General features: G+C 36.7%; 1 protein-coding gene across 2 annotated transcripts in view; it reads left to right on the plus strand.

Moving 5' to 3' along the window:
• LOC139966340 (C3 and PZP-like alpha-2-macroglobulin domain-containing protein 8) overlaps window positions 1–22,886 on the plus strand; it is a 62,156-nt gene that overhangs the window by 22,622 nt on the left and 16,648 nt on the right. For both annotated transcript variants that reach the window (XM_071969237.1, XM_071969238.1), the window contains 15 exons: window positions 2,961–3,045; window positions 4,382–4,490; window positions 5,048–5,275; window positions 8,189–8,356; window positions 11,968–12,096; window positions 13,110–13,254; window positions 14,186–14,334; window positions 15,090–15,239; window positions 16,001–16,129; window positions 17,464–17,530; window positions 18,361–18,478; window positions 20,363–20,594; window positions 20,822–20,972; window positions 21,367–21,464; window positions 21,952–22,003. In XM_071969237.1, the coding sequence (XP_071825338.1) occupies window positions 2,961–3,045; window positions 4,382–4,490; window positions 5,048–5,275; window positions 8,189–8,356; window positions 11,968–12,096; window positions 13,110–13,254; window positions 14,186–14,334; window positions 15,090–15,239; window positions 16,001–16,129; window positions 17,464–17,530; window positions 18,361–18,478; window positions 20,363–20,594; window positions 20,822–20,972; window positions 21,367–21,464; window positions 21,952–22,003 (2,010 nt within the window). The remainder of the gene's footprint in view (window positions 1–2,960; window positions 3,046–4,381; window positions 4,491–5,047; window positions 5,276–8,188; window positions 8,357–11,967; window positions 12,097–13,109; window positions 13,255–14,185; window positions 14,335–15,089; window positions 15,240–16,000; window positions 16,130–17,463; window positions 17,531–18,360; window positions 18,479–20,362; window positions 20,595–20,821; window positions 20,973–21,366; window positions 21,465–21,951; window positions 22,004–22,886) is intronic.

A 22,886-nucleotide genomic window follows, 5' to 3' on the forward strand; every position in this document is an offset into this window, starting at 1 on the left:
ACCTCTAAATTGATGGTAGCCATCCCAGGTTCCTCTTTATTGATGGTTACCATCCCAGGTTCCTCTTAATTGATGGTTGCTATCACAGGTTCCTCTAAATTGATGGTTGCCATTCCATGTTCCTCTAAATTGATGGTTGCCATCCCAGGTTCCTCTAAATGATGGTTGCCATCTCAGGTTCCTCTAACTAAATGGTTGCCATTCCAGGTTCTTCTGAATTGATGGTTGCCATCCCAGGTTTCTCTAAATTTATGGTTGCCATCCCAGGTTCCTCTAAATTGATGGTTAATAATTGCCATCCCAGGTTCCTCTTTATTGATGGTTGCCTTCACAGGTTCCTCTAAATTGATGGTTAATAATTGCCATCCCAGGTTCCTCTTTATTGATGGTTGCCTTCCCAGGTTCCTCTTAATTGATGGTTGCCATCCCAGGTACCTCTAAATTGATGGTAGCCATCCCAGGTTCCTCTTTATTGATGGTTACCATCCCAGGTTCCTCTTAATTGATGGTTGCCATCCCAGGTACCTCTAAATTGATGGTAGCCATCCCAGGTTCCTCTTTATTGATGGTTGCCATCCCAGGTTCCTCTAAATTGATGGTTGCCATCCCAGGTTCCTCTAAATTGATGGTTAATAATTGCCATCCCAGGTTCCTCTTTATTGATGGTTGTCATCCTAGGTTCCTCTAAATTGATGGTTGCTATCCCAGGTTCCTCTAAATTGATGGTTGCCATCCCAGGTACCTCTAAATTGATGGTAGCCATCCCAGGTTCCTCTTTATTGATGGTTACCATCCCAGGTTCCTCTTAATTGATGATTGCCATCCCAGGTTCCTCTAAATTGATGGTTGCCATCCCAGGTTCCTCTAAATTGATGGTTGCCATCCCAGGTACCTCTAAATTGATGGTAGCCATCCCAGGTTCCTCTTTATTGATGGTTACCATCCCAGGTTCCTCTAAATTGATGGTTGCCATCCCAGGTTCCTCTAAATTGATGGTTGCCATCCCAGGTTCCTCTAAATTGATGGTTGCCATCCCAGGTTCCTCTAAATTGATGGTTGCCATCCCAGATTCCTCTAAATTGATGGTTGCCATCCCAGGTTCCTCTAAATTGATGGTTGCCATCCCAGGTACCTCTAAATTGATGGTAGCCATCCCAGGTTCCTCTTTATTGATGGTTACCATCCCAGGTTCCTCTAAATTGATGGTTGCCATCCCAGATTCCTCTAAATTGATGGTTGCCATCCCAGGTTCCTCTAAATTGATGGTTGCCATCCCAGGTTCCTCTAAATTGATGGTTGCCATCCCAGGTACCTCTAAATTGATGGTTGCCATCCCAGGTTCCTCTAAATTGATGGTTGCCATCCCAGGTTCCTCTAAATTGATGGTTGCCATCCCAGGTTCCTCTAAATTGATGGTTGCCATCCCAGGTTTCTCTAAATTGATGGTTGCCATCCCAGATTCCTCTAAATTGATGGTTGCCATCCCAGGTTTCTCTAAATTAATGGTTGCCATCCCAGGTTCCTCTAAATTGATGGTTGCCATCCCAGATTCCTCTAATTTGATGGTTGCCATCCCAGGTTCCTCCAAATTGATGGTTGCCATCCCAGGTTCCTCTTAATTGATGTTTGCCATCCCAGGTTCCTCTTTATTGATGGTTGCCATCCCAGATTCCTCTAAATTGATGGTTGCCATCCCAGGTTTCTCTAAATTAATGGTTGCCATCCCAGATTCCTCTAATTTGATGGTTGCCATCCCAGGTTCCTCTAAATTGATGGTTGCCATCCCAGGTTCCTCTAAATTGATGGTTGCCATCCCAGGTTCCTCTAAATTGATGGTTGCCATCCCAGGTACCTCTAGCTGACAGTCTGCTACATAGTTATGGACTTTGAAACTAATTATACAGTGCAGTCAGGACTAAAATTTGCATATCAGAGGAACAAATCTGTTACACATTAATATGTGTACTGTTTCTTCTTTGTCAGTGTTTCAGTTGTATTACTTACAATTTTACTAAAATGCTTTTTGAAATTCAAGAACATGAAGACCAAGAGTGGCTACATATGCTTTGTTTTGCCACCAGTGTACATGTATTAAGTGGTATGATTTATGATTCGTCAGCCATAGAGCTACCATGTCACATAAACAGATGACAAGGTTATTGCTGAATGTGTAATTGTTCTCCGTGAATTGTTGAACTCTTCCGCTGCCATACTCCCCATGGATGGTACAGTATAGCTTACCATGTGTTAAATAATATGTATTAACAGTTACATGTTTGAAAAGTATACATGCTTTAAAAGTACAAGTGTTAAAGGCATGTGCCAAAAGGTATACACATGTGTGTTAAAATGTACTGTATGTTTTAATAGTATAGTAGGCCTATGTGTTAAAAGTAGATGTGTTATTGGTGTGTGTTTGTATACAGTAGGCCTACTGCAGCTGTGCATGTTCAAAAGGTATGTGTTTAAAGTACATTATGGGTTAAAGTTACCATACAGTTGCATTTCATAGCAATATTCTAAGTCCCAACAGCCCTGGAAGATTGACTTTTTCATTCAATTAGCTGATTACATACAAAGATCACAACGTCAGTTGTGTGACACATTTATGCCAAAGTAACGTAAACCAGTTTCAAAGTTTTAAGACTTTTGCAAAGCTTTTAAGATAAATGTTGATACTTGCTTTCAATTAAAATAATAGGTTTTCTCCAAATTAGAAACATTTCATATAACAATCTTTTCATTTAATAAATAACGTAAAATGTTGTTAATCATCACTTAGTTGGGATCTGAGGATTAATACTCTATATCCTACAGTCTAATGATAATTCTTTAGTTCATTAGCTAAAATGTTCAAGTTTCATTTCAAATATTACATCATAAATGTAGGAATCTCTCTCTTTAAAGGAAATTATGAAGTTTTAATTAACAAAGTTTCTGCATTTCCTTTTCAACCACAGTTGCACCTAAGTTTGAAGTTTTGATTCATACCCCAAGATATATCGTGGACATCAACCGATGCAAGCAAGCTTCTGTTGAGGCAAGGCAAGTTTTAGACGAGTATATTTAAATATTTGTAAACACTTTAGTATTGAACCCATGCATATCAGCTGTCTTAATCTTATAATTTACATCAACCACATTCATTAAAATGGCTACACACAATCATTCATGCTGTTTCCAAGTTTAAAATTGTCTTTTTATAATTCACAGTTAGTTCTCTGTCGTTCATCCACCATTCCATCCATAATATACACTCTCTTCAAAAGCCAAATTTCTCTTGAAATCCCTTCCCCAGCCACTTTCTGGATAATATTGAATGCATATGGGATGTGATCCCTGAATAGCATCCACAGCAAACAGTTGGTTCTATATTACTGTAGGGATCGGCTTCATTTGGTAGGGATCGGCTTCATATGGTAGGGATCGGCTTCATATGGTAGGGATCAGCTTCATACTGTAGGGATCAGCTTCATACTGTAGGGATCAGCTTCATCTGTTGGTATCAGCTTCATCTGTAGGGATCAGCTTCATCTGTATGGATCCGCTTCATATGGTATGGATCTGCTTCATACCGTAGGGACCGGCATCATACTTTAGGGATCAGCTTCACACTGTAGGGATCAGCTTTATACTTTAGGGATCAGCTTCATACTGTAGGGATCAGCTTCATACTGTAGGGATCAGCTTCAAACTGTAGGGATCAGCTTCATACTGTAGGGATCAGCTTCATACTGTAGGGATCAGCTTCATCTGTAGGTATCAGCTTCATCTGTAGGGATCGGCTTCATTTGGTAGGGATCGGCTTCATATGGTAGGGATCGGCTTCATATGGTAGGGATCAGTTTCATACTGTAGGGATCAGCTTCATACTGTAGGGATCAGCTTCATACTTTTAGGGATCAGCTTCATACTTGTAGGGATCAACTAAGGGCTGGATAGATCCATCGGTAGAGGGCAGGGTTTCTTATGCTTAGATGACTGCTTCAAATTCTTTTAGAAACCAAACAATTCTGTGATTTATTTCAAGTTTGCTTTATAACATGATAATTTCCCAGCCAGATTTCCATTGTTCATCTACGTTTATAAGGAGAGGATATTCAATCAATTTTTTTGCCCTCTCGTGTCAGTTTAGTTAAATAAGAAAGACAATGATATTGTGTATATAGTTTTGCTACTGTATAACACCATTATAATTCATACTCTGCATAATAGTTTATGTTTACTTGCTGATTTACCACTTGCTTACACAAGCTTCCATTCCAGGTGTAAACTATCCTCTGATTCTTTCCCTCTGTAAGACAAGACTGTTTTACTCTCTGTGACCACAATCTTCTCCTTCCTCAAGTGATCTTAATTTGATTGAACTTTACCCTTGCAGGTATACTTTTGGCAAGCCAGTTACGGGCAAAGTCTCCATCAACATGAACTTGGTTGGAATTGGATACTACGACAACTACATCGGAAATAATGTTTACCTGTTTGGAGAGGTGAGGTTTTTATTGTCTGAGGATTTGCTGAACTCTTGCCATGATATTCATCAAACGTTAAACAAACATTGGACTGGTTGCTGATACTTATCTGTGTTAGCAGCTTGACTATGTTACAGTACGAATTTATGCTTGTGATTACATCAATATCATATTCCAGAGGGACGCATAATGCTACTCAAATGATGGATGTCCTCAGGGCAGTCTGTGAATTGCTGGTTTTTTTTCAACATCAGTATTCATTCTTCAAATGATATGGAAAGATAAGTCTTGCATACATAATTTGAAAGGCTGATACCCACAGTATTTAGAGAATACAAGCATAATAATACGCATATCTATTGATATTTTCTCCCTTGCTGCTCTGTCGACCAAGTGACCTCACAATGTCGGTTTGGGCAATGCCTTCTGTCAAGAACCACCTTAATAATAAGTAAAATAATATTCCCTGGCATTGTTTGATAATATTTAAAAGTTTGTTATAAGTTTTATATCGTTTGTGGTAATTTCACCGATTTATTGGGTAAATTCTCTTTGCTCACCCCTTCAATTTTCAGATTGACGGTGTTGCTCATTTCAACATCTGCGTCAGTCAGATGGTTTCGTCTCCCCTGAATCCATACTTTAAGGGTGCCATCGAAATAGAGGCTACAGTCACAAGCTCTGATGGCCATGTCTTTGTTGCCAAGGATGATTCCTGTTTGGTTAAGAGACAACCTATTGCTGTGGAATACACCCCGGATACAGTCAAGTACTTCAAGCCTGGTCTGCCATTTGAGGGCAAGGTATGTTGATATAACAAGATCAATGAACCTGGAAAGGGAAAGGAAAATAACAAAATATCATTTGAACAAAAATATTGTTTTTTATGTTAGGTGCAAGAGAGGCAGAGAAGGGGAATGACAGGATGGGGGGAATGGGTGGTAGCGAGGAACTCAGAAGGATGAAAGTGGGCATTGCGGTGAGCTTGACAGACATCTTTGAGCTCTGTGCAAATCTGTGTTTATTTTTATTTTCTCGATTTGTATTTATTCAAGTAATTAAATGCAACTTGTGAAGAATTCAATGAACCAATTAATACAGTGGAATGTAAGGAAAATTACAACAAAGAAACCATCAAAAATTTAAAATGCGATCAAAAAAATAGAAACCAATGATTTTTCCCCGTATTACTTACAAAATAATGTAGGAAAAAGAAATGCGCCTCTCACTTTGACATTTTTCCCACACAATCTTTTTGACTTCTATAAGAACTTTGAACTTACTGTACTAAAGAACTCATTGTTCGATCGTTGGAATCTTGTTGTTTTGCATCAAATTGACAATATAATATATCTCCTGAAGTCTGTGGGTATTACATTATCCATAACTAACTGTAATAAATTCAAATTTAAGTTTTGATTTTTAGTTTAGATAAACTTGCAAAGTATGTGAAATTAACAGCTGTCCAGTTATTTATTTATTAACCAATCATTGTAGTTTTTGAGCCTTTCTACTTCAAACTTCTTTTGATGTTTAAATGATTTTATTTGTCACAATCAACTTCTTTCAGTACAGTTTGCAAAACCTTTGGTCAAACATATGACATTAGTGTCATATATCCATCCCAAGTCCCCCCCCCCCCATACCACCTCTTACATAATATTGCCCTTCACTGTTTTATATATGTAAATTCACACATCCTCATTATGTTTGATACTACAGTGGTTCTTAGGGGACACAAGATTGTTGATGTGAACTGATTTCCACAGTAATTCCACACATCCTTATTATGTTTGAAACTACAGTGGTTCATAGGGGACATGAGATTATTGACACATTTACCCATCCTTATTATGTTTGATACTACAGTGGTTCATAGGGGACATGAGATTATTGACACATTTACACATCCTTATTATGTTTGATACTACAGTGGGTTCATAGGGGACATGAGATTGTTGACATGAACTGTTTTACACGGAATTTCATCCATCCTTATTATGTTTGATACTACAGTGGTTCATAGGGGGACATGAGATTGTTGATGTGAAATATCATAGACCTGAATCATCAGCAAAAGTGGAAAGGAGATAAAGAGAGAGAGGGGCAGATGAGGGGAGGTGGGGAGGGACGGAATGGAATAAACGTAGCCAGGCATTTTGTAGAACTTTAAAACATGCAAGGATTAGTAAAAGAACAACTTTGGAATCTATTATGTCAATTTCATACATTGATTAACATTAGAGAGTAGCCAGGGACCCAAAGTGTAGGGTGCTGAAATGAGTATTTTCAGTTTGAGAAGTGTTGCTTTAATATGTTGGTTTGCTTTATAGTGGAGATTCTAATTTATTTACTTAACAGAACTTGACATATTTGTTACTTAAATTGTAAAATCAGAGTTAATGCAATAACCTGCCTAAATATCAAATACTTTGTCAAACTGTGAGATACCATCTAATTGTAACATCGAAGTGTCAAAAAATTGAATTTTTAATTCTGAAACATATATGTCGATGATTGGACATTGACTATGTCCTTTATGTTCAACCGTACATCATCATTTATCCTGCTATCTCCAGTTATCTCATTAATTTGTTTCCCTTCTACCAACCAGTGCTCCAAATATTGTCTTTTGTAATTATTTTGAGCACTGTAACACATTCTGGGTTCCTTCCATGGGCACTCTTTTATCAGTCAATTGTACGTAGCGAAATGAACAGCTTCCTGTGAATCTCAACATTCTGGCAGGGATAAAATCATTGAGCGCTGTTTTGGCAAATGTACAGCAAGAAACAGTTTTTCAGGGTTCATGTGGTCATGGAAATCCTGAAGCTGTTTTGAAAATTCCAAACTCAACTCTCAAGCCTGACTATCTTTTTCCCCAGTTGAGAAAAGATAACAGAAGGTACAAATGTTGCCAAAATTTTAATTCTCTGTAGGCCTCACACTACCCCTCCAAAACTGACATAACTGTTTGAGTAATTGTTAAAAGGAGCTTTTAGAGTTAGAGGAAAAATGCACACCCAGTTTATAGACTGTTTGGCAGTGACATTGTTTATGAAGTACAGTTTGTTCTGTGTTGGTGAAAATATTAATGATATTAGCATTTTTCAAAATACATTAAAGTAGGCTGTTGAGTCCACTTTAGACTACAACATATCAATGAGCCTGTACATTATTTTTTATTTTCCTATACTGGCAGTTATCGACCGAAAGTCTTCTACTTTTCTGTGTTCATGGTTACTTAAAGGTATACTGTATTGGCCCCAAATATGCTAGATATTCAAATATGGTCACCTTTGGTCAAAATTCTTGAACCGTTTTTATTACAACCTTCGAGGAAATTTTCCTCACTGAGAAGTTCAGTCATCTTGTGTGTTCCTCAAAATTGTCTGGGAACAATTTGGAGAGTAAAGACCTCCAGGAATTGAAATTTCTAGCAATTATAGCAGACAATAATTTGGGGCCTATACTGACTACCTTTAACTGGAACAGAAACAAAAAGATGAAGAACACTAAATCTCTGGTTCTCTAGTTTCCGAATGTAAACTTGTCTGTTAAAATGAAGAGTAAATAACTTTGGTACCTTAAGCAAAAGGTAGAGTGAAATCATTTGTCATTTTGGTGTGTTAAATTTGATGTAAGAAATGGTATAAATACAAAACAATTGCAGGCCATTCTTATTTTGTTATTTCTACTCTCTCCTATATCAAAAGCTATCAGTATTCTTCCCGGATGGAAGTGAAGCCAATCAAGTGACAGTGAGGGTGAATGCTGAAAGTGACTATAATATTTTCCACGAGGAAGATTTGATATCAGAAAATGGAATCATTTCATTTAAAGTTGACCGGATCCCAAAAGACGCTACGCTGGTGTGGTTTTCGGTGAGTATCTCACTAATATTCAACCTTGCACATACAGCTAGGACAACAAGGGCGGATCGGTCTACCGATTTAAAGTATGAAGACTTGCACAAAGAAACATCTCATGCCAGTATCTGACCTAGTTTCGAATGAGGTGTAACAGAAGTGTTAGACACCACCATCGATCCCAATAAATACACACACAGCTTGCTACCGTCGGTAATTAGACACTAGTGTACAGTCAATACATACAGCTACGGTCAATACCCACAACACAGTGTGCATAGCAGCGATGGACATCTCAGGTCTAGATAAAAGATAACAAGGTATCACGTTTCATTACTGTCTGCATTTTGTAGTGACAAGAAAAAAACTTCACTTGCAAGCAATGGAAAGTTAACTTTATCAGAGCGCGGCACGCGGTTTGGGGCGAGTCTTTAATGGCTTGGAACTGGTACGCAGGTGAGTCTGAGGCGATGGAAGGGCTGCCAGGTTGAGACGCAGAGTCACAGATTTTCACTTAGTCGACAATCAGGCTACTTTCGTCGGAGAAATGTTCTGCTTTTTTTCAAGGCTCCAGTGCAGCAGGTGGGATCTCTGAGCTGACAGGAATTCATGACCCAATCCGCCCTTGTATGTCCAAGACTTTATATCGAAAATTGTTTTTTATCAGATTCTCAGTTGGAAACGAGTAGACTTGGTAATACATTAGAAGTGTTTGTATGGTATGTGAGCTGTGGTTTGCTAATGAGCATATATAGGTGGGAAGAATAAGTAAAGTAAAGCTGCGGTTGGGTTGCATTCCTAAACAGTTTTATTCTCATTTATGATATGTGGAAATACTAAGTGCAATATGCTATTTCAGTTCATATTGCACCAGGAATGTTGACTTAAGAAATAAATTACCTATATTTATTTTGTGGAAACCTAAACTTTTTGGATTAAACCATTGGATACATGCCAATCAGGTAAATGGTTAATAGTTAGTACGCATGTATGTAAGTTTGAAATCCAGTGAATATCCGTGAATTGTTATAACATGGTTGGTCAGAAATCCAAGTCCAACTAGCAAAATCCAGCTTGAAGGAACGAGCTGAGCTGGTTTAATCTCAAGAAATGGAGCTTGCATTACCTTATAGTAAAAGCACATTAGTGACACTAGCAGTATGCATGGTCTGGTATAAGTGATCAGTTTTAAGATGTCATAGAGATGTGAATAGGGCACTGATTACAGTGTCCGTAGGTCAGCTGTGTTTTGTGAGTATCAAGCAATTAGTGAAGTGAATAATTGGTAAGTAGGATAAGAGTAGTAACTTATGGACATGCCCATTTATATATGAGAGGCTTGGATAATGTAATTGTGAAAACTGATGCACATTAGAGGATTACACGGTTATATATACGATCATGAGTCATTATTTATTACCTTTGTTTTCTGGTCTCTGTCTATAGCTGTACCCATCCAGACATAAAGTTTATGGTCAATTCCATGATAAGGTCAACATCATACCAAAAAATTTAAAATCATTGTACATTAAAATTGTATAAGTTTCCAATAAATAGAATACTTGTAGTTACTAAAAATAATTTTTTCACCCCCGAAACATCATTTGTTTGATTATGGGGTCAGTTATAACAAATGGTTCCCGTTGTAACTAAATTATGAAAAATACAGTGAAATTTCGTTTTGTGCAGATTTGTACATAGTAATCATAGATATCATCAGTTTTTTGGACTAATTATATTTGCTATAGCATAGTGCTCACTTAATAGCTTCAATTTTTTTTCGACATCAAGGCATTAGACAATAGTGGTGAATTGAAAACACCCTCCATTTACTGTCACGCGAGTCACAAAATTTACTGTTTTTGTTTTTTTTCTCCTTGCCTGCACAATAGTTTTATCCCGTATAATGAATATCAAGTCTTCACATAGATACCAAAAGGATTACTGAATTTTCCTTTCCAGAAGATATTCAAATTTTGCGGAAAATCACCCTTTATGAATGTCACGCGAGTCACGTCACGCGAGTCACGTCACGCGAGTCACGTCAAATCAAGATAGTGTTTCTACCTATTTACTGTGTGTTGGACTAATTATATTTGCTATAGCATAGTGCTCACTTAATAGCTTCAATTTTATTTTGATATCAAGGCATTAGACAATAGTGGTAAATAGAAAACAGTAAACACCCTCGATTTACTGTCACGGAGTCACAAAATTGACTGTTTTGCTTTTTTTCTCCTTGCCTGCACAATAGGTTTACTCCAAAATAATGAATATCAAGTCTTCACATAGATACCAAAAGGATTACTGAATTTTCCTTTTCAGAAGATATTCAAATTTTGCAGAAAATCACCCTTTATGAATGTCACGCGAGTCACGTCACGCGAGTCACGTCAAATCAAGATAGTGTTTCTACCTATTTACTGTGTGAAAATTACAGGGATGTTATCTAGTTTGATGAATGAATCACTGATTAAAGATATCATATGCATTCCCCTTTAATTAGGCAACTTGAATAATATGGGCACACATAATGCAACTAATTATCATAATTTCATTTGAAATATCAGAATTTAAAATCATGAATATTTATTCGCAATATAATGCCTATTTTATCACCACATTTGGAAAGTTAGCACATGTCATTGATTTTTTAGTATTATACTAAAACATAATCTACATTTGTATCTGGCAATGCCATGTGCTATGCCTTGACAACCTTAAGGTCTTAACTGCTCAATCATTCCCAAAATCCTATGAGCAAATGTATCTTCTCAAATATTACACTTTTGGTTTATTCAAAAATGACAAATGAGAATGGTAATTTGAATCACATTTTGATAGATCTGTTTCTTCTATAACTTTCAAATGAGTGACTTCAACAAACTAAATATTGTTATAAATATTAATTGACAAAATATATTGCCTGAACAACTGTACTACCCGTACAGTATATTACCTACTGTCTGCAGTCATGAAGGTAACTCGGGGACATTAATATCATCTGGACATTCCCAAGGGAAGTACCTTTTGGACACTTTCTTGACCAATGAATGTTATATTTCACTATGCAAGATCTGTACCCTCAATTCACTACTGCATTTGGTCTAGAACCATCCGAAAAGTGAACTTGTCACGCGAGTCACAATACATCTTCATCGTTATTTTCATGCGTTACAACTTTTTTTCAAAGTTGCATAGCAATTGAGGTAGAGGTATTTTTCAACTTCGGTATGATTATAAAAAGTGATTGGAAAAATTTTAATAAGACATAAGAAATCGAACATTTGTGTGTGCATTCTGATTTTTGCTAATAGTAACTGTCACGCGAGTCACGTTTAGTTTTTCGCCAATTTCACCCCCAATACTTGAGGTATAAATATTTTTTCTCTACTGTTGTAAGCATTAAGGCGTACATTCACTGCTACATTAATGCTTTTCTCCCAGGTAATTATTTTATTTGTTAAATGATATCAAATAGAGAGGAATTTGAGTAAAAATGTCACGCGAGTCACCATGGAATTGACCTTATAAATGTTTACTCCATGTTAGAGTTATCTTGGATGAAAACAGTCAATAGTGATCAGACAGTCTGTTTACGTTCTTTGTTTTATATTTCTACGCAGGCCAAGGTCACCAAATGGAAAGGTAGATACCCGGGAGGGACGTATAATTCTGTGTACCATTCGGCAAGCAGCTGGTACTCACCGAGTAATTGTTACATCCAGAGTAAACTACTCAATAATAAATTAAAGGTGAGATTCTATATCAGTGTCTGCTAGTTTCTTCTCTATTGTCATTTAATTCATTATATGTAGTATAGAGCACTAGATACTTGTACATTGAAGGAATGATATCTTGATATTTTGGTTATATTTCTTTCTTTATGTTTGTTAACTTCACTTTGAATCTTGGCTGCACTACAGTGTTGATGAATGTGCTGGCTTCACCTCAATCAATAGTTGAGGGAGTGGTCTGATGCTGAGGCACACACTTGTTCAGTGAGATGGACAATTTGAGTGGTATTCCCGGGAGCTGGAATACATGGCATCTGCATGAACACTCACAAGAAGAGAAGGCTTGAAATAAGCCGCTGCTCAACCGTAATTATCATACAAATAGAGTTTCAAAGCAGCTACAAACTCTTGGGACAGCAGTCAACAAAATTCTTGAAATGGCAGTCACTGAACATCTGGCCCATAACTAAGAAGCTTCCATGAGGACTGAGTCAGGACCCACCAGGTTGCAGGAAGCTAGTTTGCGACTGCCAAAATTTGTAGACAAATTTTCCAACGTCTGGAAAATCCCTCGCTTCACTGAAAACTCTTTCCAACACACTAATGTGTCCACCCAAAGTTTTTGGACGGTAGTTTCAAGATATAATGAACAAGCTAAGCTAAACTAATGTTAATAAACTTGCTGTAGATGGTTGAGAATATGCTACTGGTAGAGTTGACCTGACATGGTCCGTAAATTTAATTTGGATTCCTGTGACGGGCAAAGAATGTATTACTGTTTAATACCGAAGCAGGTGGGGAAGTGGGATTGGTTGGGGCTTTGTTTGTTTCATGTGGTTTTGTTGTATCCATTTCATCTGTATGATCTATGAAATGTAGACAGATTCCCGCCCTGACAATATCTGGCTGTTTTGATGGTGGAATTATTGCAGCTTATATAAATATTTAAAATTTGGTCAAACCTTGATTGCGTTTATAAGTGAGTTTTGGAAGAAGTCATAATGGTGTGTATGTATTTCCGATATTTAAAGGTTGGAGATCGAGCTGTGGTTGGAATATTGTCTTCCTGCTCCTGCAACGTCACGTTTCACTACCACCTCATGTCAAGAGGAGATATCGTCTTCTCTGGAGTCAAGGAACCAAATCCAAATGATATCTCTATGGTCGCTGTCAATGGTAAGTTTTGCTAGTGCTTTGATATTATCTTCTTGTTACAAATTCTTCAGATTGGTTTCTGTATTTGATCTAAGGTAAACATTATATCCAAGCACGTGTGTGGTAAGTTTGTGTCATGCCACATAGCTAGTAGAGACATTGAGGATGGGCAGATATGTCATCATAGTAATTATGGAACCAACGTGAAGCACCTCCTACCTTCCGAAGGTGAAGATAACGCTCTTTTTTATATATATTTAATGGCCTTCTGGAAACATGTTGTAATGGACCTTAATAAGGGTTCTTCTCAAAGTGTTTCTCTACAAACTAATGACTTCTAGTAACTTATTGTTTACATAACTGAGAAATCATTGGTACTTATATCAGTGATAATATTTGTTATTTTGTCTTGATATGGGAACATGGTGGTCAAATGGAATGGCAATGAACTTGTCACCTAAGGATTGTAGGTTTGAGTTCTGGTCAGATCTTTATGTTGTGTCATTGGCACTTTATCGTCATTACCTCGCTCCACCCAGATGCATAAATTGGGACTGGCGAGGTATCGGCGTGAGGCGGTTTGTGGCTGCAACCCAAGGGACTCATAGATGTGGTGTGCTATAGTGTCTGAGGACCAACTGTTTCAGTTGTGAACATTAAGGTGTGGGTGTGAAGTTACCAATGATCAGGAGTTAACTGTTGTAAAGTTGTGTGCATAGGCCTCGCCTCGATACAAGACCTTCAGCTTTCTTTTTTGTAATAATTATCCATTCTAAAGAATGATAATAAATGTCCAAAGAGGCATTTTGAAGAATGCCACAATGATACAATGTTTCCCATATTAATGAAAGGATCTTTCAGGACTTAACAGCTACATCCTTTGATCATGGACCATTCAGGTCTTATTGGAATAGGATTTGATGGATATGCATTGTTCTTCTTGTTCTTTTAGATACCATTCTATGCAAGACTGCCATTACATTTGGTGCCACACATGCCATGGCACCTGCCACCCAGTTGGTTGTGTACTATCTAAAGGAAGATAATGAAACAGTTGCTGACCACTTGCCATTACAAGTGGAACCCAGTTTTGAAAATGAGGTAGGTCACATCAGCAGAGTTAAAGTTGACTATTGGTTTCAGTTTGAACTGCATCATGCTGACCAAGATTAAGTACACATAACTGAATGATCTTAACTGTAGTTAAAGGTGATCAGTATTGACCCTAAGTAATGGCAGGAAGACAAGTAAAAGTCACGCATGCTTCAACTTTCACCAACCATTTTTACTACCACTTTCAAAGTATTGTACCCCAATGAATCATTTAATTGTATTATTAAAAAGCCATTCAATGTCTGGACGTAACACAGATCCACCAGGAAAGCACTTTTGCAAGTTTTTAGGGTTCTCAAATTTTGGGGCCAATACTGATGTTCTTTAAAGAACAAACCACTTGGCTCCTAGCTGGATAGTTGTCAGCCATTTAGTCCAGGTCAGAGAGATTCTGTCCTACACATTTAAATGTAATATTTTGTAGTATTAGATGCCCAATTTCAGGAAAGCAAATCCTGCTCTGTACGGTTTCAGAGTGATCCTGTATTGAAGCAGGAATTCACATCTTAATTCAAACACAACTAAAAGGTTTTTGTGAAAGCTATAAAGGATTTCTTCATGCTCAAAATGGTACAGTCAACTAAATTTTTTGTTTTGGGTAATTTTTGTAAAAACATATAAGAAAGAGAAACCTTTTCAGCATTGACACATTCTTTTAATAGAAAAAACCCCAGTTACCTCAGTTTATTTTATCACTAAGCAAATATGAAATTAAATGCTATGATAGTTTTGTTTTCTGCTAGGTGGGTGTCCAGTTTTCCTCCAATCATACATCTCCAGGGTCTAAGCTTACGATGACTATCACTGCTAAGCAGGGATCATGTATCTGTGTGGGATCAGTCGACCGCAGTGTTCAGCTGTTACAACCTGGATATGAGCTGAACTCAGCCAAGGTAGGAAATATTACATCATGTCAAACTTCTGTTGCCCTATAGTATACTATGATATTCTTATAATCATCAATTCTTATATTATATCAGTGGTATATCAGTGGTATATTATTGGATGTCACAATATTAATCATTGATATTATTAAATGTATGTTATTGATATCATGTTGTTGATGTTATATTAAAATGATGTCATGTTACTGATGTCATATTACATTGTTGATGTCATATCAAACATGACATCTTGTTGATGTCATATGTATAGTGGTGTTGCATCTTTAATATCACATTAATGATGCCATATCATTGATGACAGATAACTGTGTTGATGTCGTTATATCATTTAACAGCATATCATAGATGTCATATTGTTGATGTCGTCATCAATATCAGATGATTGATGTCATGTTATTCATTTCATGTTTAATAGTGGTGTTATATCTTTATCTTAATCATATAAATGATGTCATATTACATTGCTGGTGCCCTTACATTGTTGATAGGCATGTCATAGCTGTCATATTATTTATGCCATGTCATCCATGGCAGATGATTGATGTAATATTATTGATTTAGATCACTCTAGTTCTTTCCTTGAGGTCATGTTTTGATACATGGCTGACCAAGACTATTACTATTATTAGTGCAAGTTACATGTACGAAGAATCCCTCAACAAATTTCCTAACTTTTTCTTTTCACAATTGCCCTGCGCTGCAGAATGCAGCAGTTTATTGACTATGTATAAATTACATTTCCTCCCTAGATCTTTAGCGAAATGAATAATTATAACTCTTTGGAGCCACCTCGCCCAGAGACTTGGTGGACAACTAGAAACAAGAGGAATACAAATTGGAGGGGATCTCTCCCCACAGACTCATATGAAGCCTTTAAGGTATGTACCTTAAGCTTGGCTGTTTGTCAGAGAACGATTGGAGGTCATTTTCTTTGTGCTATATCCCTTGAAGTTGTGACAAATCCTTCAAATTTTGTTGTATGCCATAAAAATTATGCTGTATATTCTTGAATTTATGCTATATCCTTCAAATGTGATACAGTTGCTATGATACAGTTGCTATGTTTACAGTAGCTATGCTAACAGTAGCTATGCCTACTTTAGCTATGCTTACTGTAGCTATGCTTACAGTAGCTATGCTTACTGTAGCTATGCTTACAGTAGCTATGCTTACTGTAGCTATGCTTACAGTAGCTATGCTTACAGTAGCTATGCTTACAATAGCTATGCTTACAGTAGCTATGCTTACTGTAGCTATGCTAACAGTAGCTATGCTTACTGTAGCTATGCTTAGAGTAGCTATGCTTACAGTAGCTATGCTAACAGTAGCTATGCTTACTTTAGCTATGCTTACTGTAGCTATGCTTACAGTAGCTATGCTACAGTAGCTATGCTTACAGTAGCTATGCTTACTGTAGCTATGCTTACTGTAGCTATGCTTACAGTAGCTATGCTTCCTGTAGCTATGCTTACAGTAGCTATGCTACAGTAGCTATGCTACAGTAGCTATGCTTACAGTAGCTATGCTTACTGTAGCTATGCTTACTGTAGCTATGCTTACAGTAGCTATGCTTACAGTAGCTATGCTTGCAGTAGCTATGCTTACAGTAGCTATGCTTACAGTAGCTATGCTTACAGTAGCTATGCTTACAGTAGCTATGCTTACAGTAGCTATGTACTGTTTCCAGTGGAATGAATCCTGTGATGTAATAACAATACCACATATGTTTTTAAATTTGACATTGTTGTTAATACAATTTTTTGACACTTTAAGAAACTTTGTCACTGAAACTGAAAACCTTAACAAAAACTTGCAAATTTTTTGGTAGAAGACCATATAAGATCCTGCATGGTAAGTCAGATAAAAAGTCTTGGGATCCAGAATATTTACTTCTTAAATACTTACTGGGATCATGTACCTATTATTCTACAAATGAAATTGTATGAACCAAAAAAATTGAAAAGAGCAAAGAATTTTGGCTAGAATTAGGATTCCAAGCATCAATGCCTCAGGATCACAAAACATTTTAAAGCAGATTGCAGTTGGAGGAAAGTAAAACTTCCAACAGTTACATCTGTTAGCTTGTATGCAGTATTCAACCCACAAAAGTAAGTAATTTTTATAACAAATTGAATTTAATGTGAAAGATATGAAAATTACAGCAAGTGAGTCATTTTCTTAAATTTTTTTCCTTTTTTTTCTTTTCTTGAAGGCTACAGGACTTCATGTGATGACTGATAGAGCCAATCTCAGGTTCCAACCAGTGATTACTAACCCTGGTAAATGATTACTATTATTAATATTTATTATTATTATTACTCCAGGGATTTAGCTGCAGTAACGTTTGATGCAATTTGCTTGAGGATGTTTGTAGTCTATCATATAAGCTGATAAATTGGGTTCGGATAAGGTGGAGTGAGAGATGGGGGCTGGGGAAGGGGGAGGATAGTTAGTGGGAGGAGGGTTGAGAGGTGGTTGACATAGGTGACGTGGGTTGAGCTAATAGATAATTCAACGCATAGATAATATATAGTAAGACTTCCTACAGGCTGACAATTCATCACCTGTCATTTATCTAATCCAGATCTTGAGTATGTTTGATCAGGTAATTAGAATTTCAAAGGAAGTTGCTAGTTTAGGGGTTAAACAAAAATGCACTCTCCATCAGTACAGAACATCCTTGTTTACCTTACATGCTTTTGGTTGAGCAGAAGAGATTAAGAATTGTAATACTTAAGTTATAACTAAAGTAACACATATACATAAATATATAATATTGATCTCAGAGTAGAGAATGTCAAAATTCTAAAATGAGAATATAAACTTTATTAATATGATCAGTAAGTAGTAGAGATAGATTGTATTATTAATATGTGAATAAATAACTTGCTTGGTTTCCTCATGGATGAAATGCCCACTGTACTTTTATCCAGCTATGGATTGAACCCTCCAACTTCCAGTTGCATAGCTGCATAATTGTGCCTAACTTTTCGTCATTGTTTTATTATTGAACAAATGTGTTGAATTTGCTCATTGGAAAGAGGTATTATCTGTTTGCTGTGTTAAGTTAATAGTTGCAATCACAGATATCCTGTTTTATGTCTTGTAGATGAAAGACCATCAATTTACCAGTCTCTTAAAACACGCCAAGACGGGGAGAGAGTGTCTCGCAATGTTCGCAGAGCATATTTTCCTGAGACGTGGCTGTGGGATTGTTATAATATGAGGTTAGTTAAAGTCTGTTTCACATGGCCTATCCAAATGCTGTTTTCTAAGATGCTAAGATAGTAGAACGGTCAGAGTTTATATGAAATCACATTTCAATTTTTGGTTGGAATAGTGGCATTGATGTGTTAGGTTTGTTATTACAGCTGACACAAGGCCTTGTTTGGTTGGAATAGCGGCATTGATGTGTTAGGTTTGTTATTTGAGCTGAAACAAGGGCTAGTGTGGTTGGAATAGTGGCATTGATGTGTGTTTGTTATTAGAGCTGAAACAAGGACTAGTGTGGTTGGAATAGTGGCATTGATGTGTGTTTGTTATTAGAGCTGAAACAAGGCCTAGTGTGGTTGGAATAGTGGCATTGATGTGTGTTTGTTATTACAGCTGAGACAAGGACTAGTGTGGTTGGAATAGTGGCATTGATGTGTTAGGTTTGTTATTACAGCTGAAACAAGGCCTTGTTTGGTTGGAATAGCGGCATTAATGTGTTAGGTTTGTTATTAGAGGAAACAACTCCTAGTGTGGTTGGAATAGTGGCATTGATGTGTGTTTGTTATTAGAGCTGAAACAAGGACTAGTGTGGTTGGAATAGTGGCATTGATGTGTGTTTGTTATCACAGCTGAAACAAGGCCTAGTGTGGTTGGAATAATGGCATTGATGTGTTAGGTTGTTATTACAGCTGAAAAAAGGCCTTGGGTTTGAATAGTGGCTTTGATGTGTAAAACCTAGTGTAGTTGGAATATTGGCATTGATGTGTTGGGTTTGTTATTACAGCTGCATAATCATCTGTAATGAAGTTTGGATCTTAAATCAAATGTCTCCCTACCAAAGGATGCTGTGATGATTTCTTGATGGAGAGGAAATCTGGGTCTTTTCCTGCTTATAATCATGTTCCATTAGAATAGTTTTTCCACTACCTTCACTTATGTTGAAGACCAACGAGTCAAACTATGGGAAATTAAGCTCTGCGGCAAGGTTCAAACAAAAAAATGGGAAATTTAATTATAACGATGTGATTAGCCCACTTCAGTAGAATAAAATGGTTTGAGTTCAACTCGATTATAGCCTACGGACCTCAATTTATTAAGACAGATCTTGACTTCTGGGTATGCAGCTTCCTTATTGGCTTAGTTCAGTTTTCAAACTCTGGTTAACTTTGACGTGGTTTTCTTTCTGTAACCATGTTGATCTCACCAGATTATCGCAAATTACCGGTGCAATTTCTTTAAGAGGTCTATTGTTTTCCGTTTGCTGCTGAACCAGCCAGTAACGTCAAGTTTATGGCAACAATTGTTTCCACCCAATACTTATATGCAAATCTAAGTCCTGACGATTATTTTGAAACGCAACAACATTTTTCGAAGATCTTACACAATAATCAAAATTGATAATTTTTTTTTTAAAAAAGCGACAAATTGTTTCAATTTCATTAGCGTATTCAATGCTGTCAGATATCATTTAAATTAAAGATTTATAGCAAAGATTATTTATTATAAAGAGTGGTGATACAAATTAGGACATTAAAATATTGTTTCGCCAACTGATAGGTAAAAGAAAATCTTTTTTAAGAAAAGATTGCAGCTTGCAAAATTCAGATAGGAAGCCTACTTTGGTGTCTGCATTTAAAGCACTTTATAAAAAATGATGTTATAATGTGACATCAGTAGTATCCAATGTTTCTAGAGCTTTAATAGACAGTAACGAAAACAGCAGAAATTTAGAAAATTGGTTTGAAACTTTTTGCCCAAACAGCATTCCAAACCGATTCAAAGAAATGAGTCCTAGCAGAAAGAAAGTACTGGTATTGAATATTTTTACAACATAAAGGTGCAAAGGGTTTTCATAACAACAACAACAACAACAATTTCGTGTTCTGTTTTTTTTGCAGTTCCACTCGAAAGCACGAACAGTTTAGAGTTCATCTCCCTGACTCGATCACGACATGGTCCACTCAAGCTTTTGCTCTGTCTGAAGTACATGGATTTGGTCTCAGCCAGATGTCACCCCTAGTGTCGATCAAGAGGTTTTTCGTGGACTTTACTCTACCCTACTCTGTGATACGTGGAGAGCAAGTCAGATTGCCCGTCTCTGTTTATAACTACCAGGATATTTGTGTGCAGGTACGTCCGATATGTTTTTTGCTGTTTGTGTCCCTCTTGTTTCAATTTGTTTTTGTTGTGTGCGTTTATTTTTCTTTGGAGAAAAACTTGAACAATTATCAACTTAAACATAAAATAAAAAACCCTCCATGTTTTTTTAAGCAACAATACAGCACTGATGAATGTAGGATTACAAGAATAATTTTTTTTGTAGATGAATCTTATTTTGCAATCTTGGCTGTTTTCAGGTTACTCTGACTGTCGTCTTGCAAGAGGGTGCTCGATTTTGGGAATCCGGAGATCAGACCAGAACCGAAACACTTTGTATGCAAGAGCACGAAACCCAGACAGTCAACCTGGAGGTTGAATTCAATCAGCTGGGCAAAGTCCGTATGCTGGGTAAACTTGTCTCCTGTTTAATACCTTGTTCATTTCAAAACAAATGTCTTCATGTTTTGAGGACTTAAGTAGAAATACAGTAATACATAAACTTTCATTGTGTACCTTTCTTATAGGTGCAGTGTTTCTCTCATCTGCTGACCCCAGTTCTACCCTCTCCCCCCCCCCCCCCATGTATCCTTCCTCAGCTCAGCCTTGCTCAGCTAACACTTCCTCAAATGAAATGTTTGAATGCTAACCTACCCTGTGAGGGAAAAATAAAGTTGTATCAATGTTCAACCAAGTAGATACTGCAATATGAATTAGAAAGATGAAAATAAGAATTGAGTGAAATTCCTCAGGTTTTTTTTTGTCTTTAGGTAATACAACTATTGAATTTGTGTTTTGTTTAAAGCTGCTGGAGATGCTCATACTGCCTTTGGTTGTTGCTCTGATGACATCGGTGATGCAATCATTGCATCAGATAAAATATCCAGAGCTCTGATGGTGGAGGTGAGTTCTGGGTCAAATCAAAGCTTTTCGACTGTTTACATTGTGTACAATTATTCAGATATGTGGTATACTAAATTGAGGCCTAATATTAACGACCCTCAATATTATGTATAAGAGAAGGAGCATTTGAATTGCGAATAACTGAAGATATAAATCTGTGAGTCAATAGGGTACTGCACTTTGATTGAACTTGTGCAATTACTTATTCCCTAATTTGAGTGAGATTGCTAAAAAATTCATTACTTTTGTATGCATGAGTAATACCTCCAAATAAGATTTGATTTGACCTTTATTGTAAACATGAAAAGAAAAACAAACTGTATCAAATATCCTGTGCTAGTAACTCATTTTTTTAAGAGCCATGGTGTATTGTATTCTCTTTTTATAAATTAAAACTATGATTTTAAAATGTATCATGTATGGTGGGCAGGGAAGGGCAATACTCTCTTCAATCTTTTCACCTTCACCAATCTTCTATTGTTTTCAGCCGGAAGGTATTCCAAGGGCATATACTTACAGCGTATTCTTTTGCCCAAATGGTGAGTAGATCTTAGAAAATTTATGGTGCACATTTCGTGGAGTAATTTAGAAATCTATCTTGAAGATCTTTCTCTAGACGATATGTGCCGATCAGTCCCTGCTATGAATTCTTGCTGTTGTGTAAACTTAAACTGAAGGTAAAATGGAACTTGTGTGATAGTATTTTGCTGTGTTGGAACAGGTGACTTATTCCTGTATATTGTTGAAAAGAAATGAATGTTTGACTTGCAGGATGCATTTATTCATTTTTGGAGAATATCAGCGTTTGACTCTTTGTAGATAGATACATCCAGTAGCCAGTTTAAGAATGGTCATGGTTCATGATTAAAGCAATTTCTATCAATCTATGGGAAATCTCTGAGTTTCATTGCAGATGTTTCTCTCAATTTTCTTGCTTTTTTGTTTGTGTTAAAAATCTTCCTTTTGACAGAAATTAAAATAAAATAATATTTTATAGCAAATAATAAGGTAGACTGGTACCAGAATTTCCTTCACAGTTAAAAAAGAGTTAAAATAGATAGATAAAAAAGGACAAATCAGAAAAGAATAAAACTACCTAATGACAATGCAATCCCATTTATTTCCCCCCTCCCAAACCCTCTTTTAACAAGTTTAGTCTGTAATAGGGATTATCAGTCCACTTTCACCCTCTCTTGTTTGAAAATTTAGGATTATGGAGTGATATCCTCAGGCGCTTGTGAACTGCATTGTGTGTTGAATCACAGAAATATGACCTGTCTTTATGAACCATTTTACTTTTGGTCAATAAATGCACCACAAAAATAATGATAATAGTTATTAACATGGAAAAAGAGTAAGTTATTTGTTGCCTCAGTTGTTGTCTTATGCATTAGAATGTTCACTGATTCATACATCACAACA

The sequence above is a fragment of the Apostichopus japonicus genome, chromosome 4 (genome assembly GCF_037975245.1).
Source record: "Apostichopus japonicus isolate 1M-3 chromosome 4, ASM3797524v1, whole genome shotgun sequence".
NCBI lineage: Eukaryota > Metazoa > Echinodermata > Holothuroidea > Aspidochirotida > Stichopodidae > Apostichopus > Apostichopus japonicus.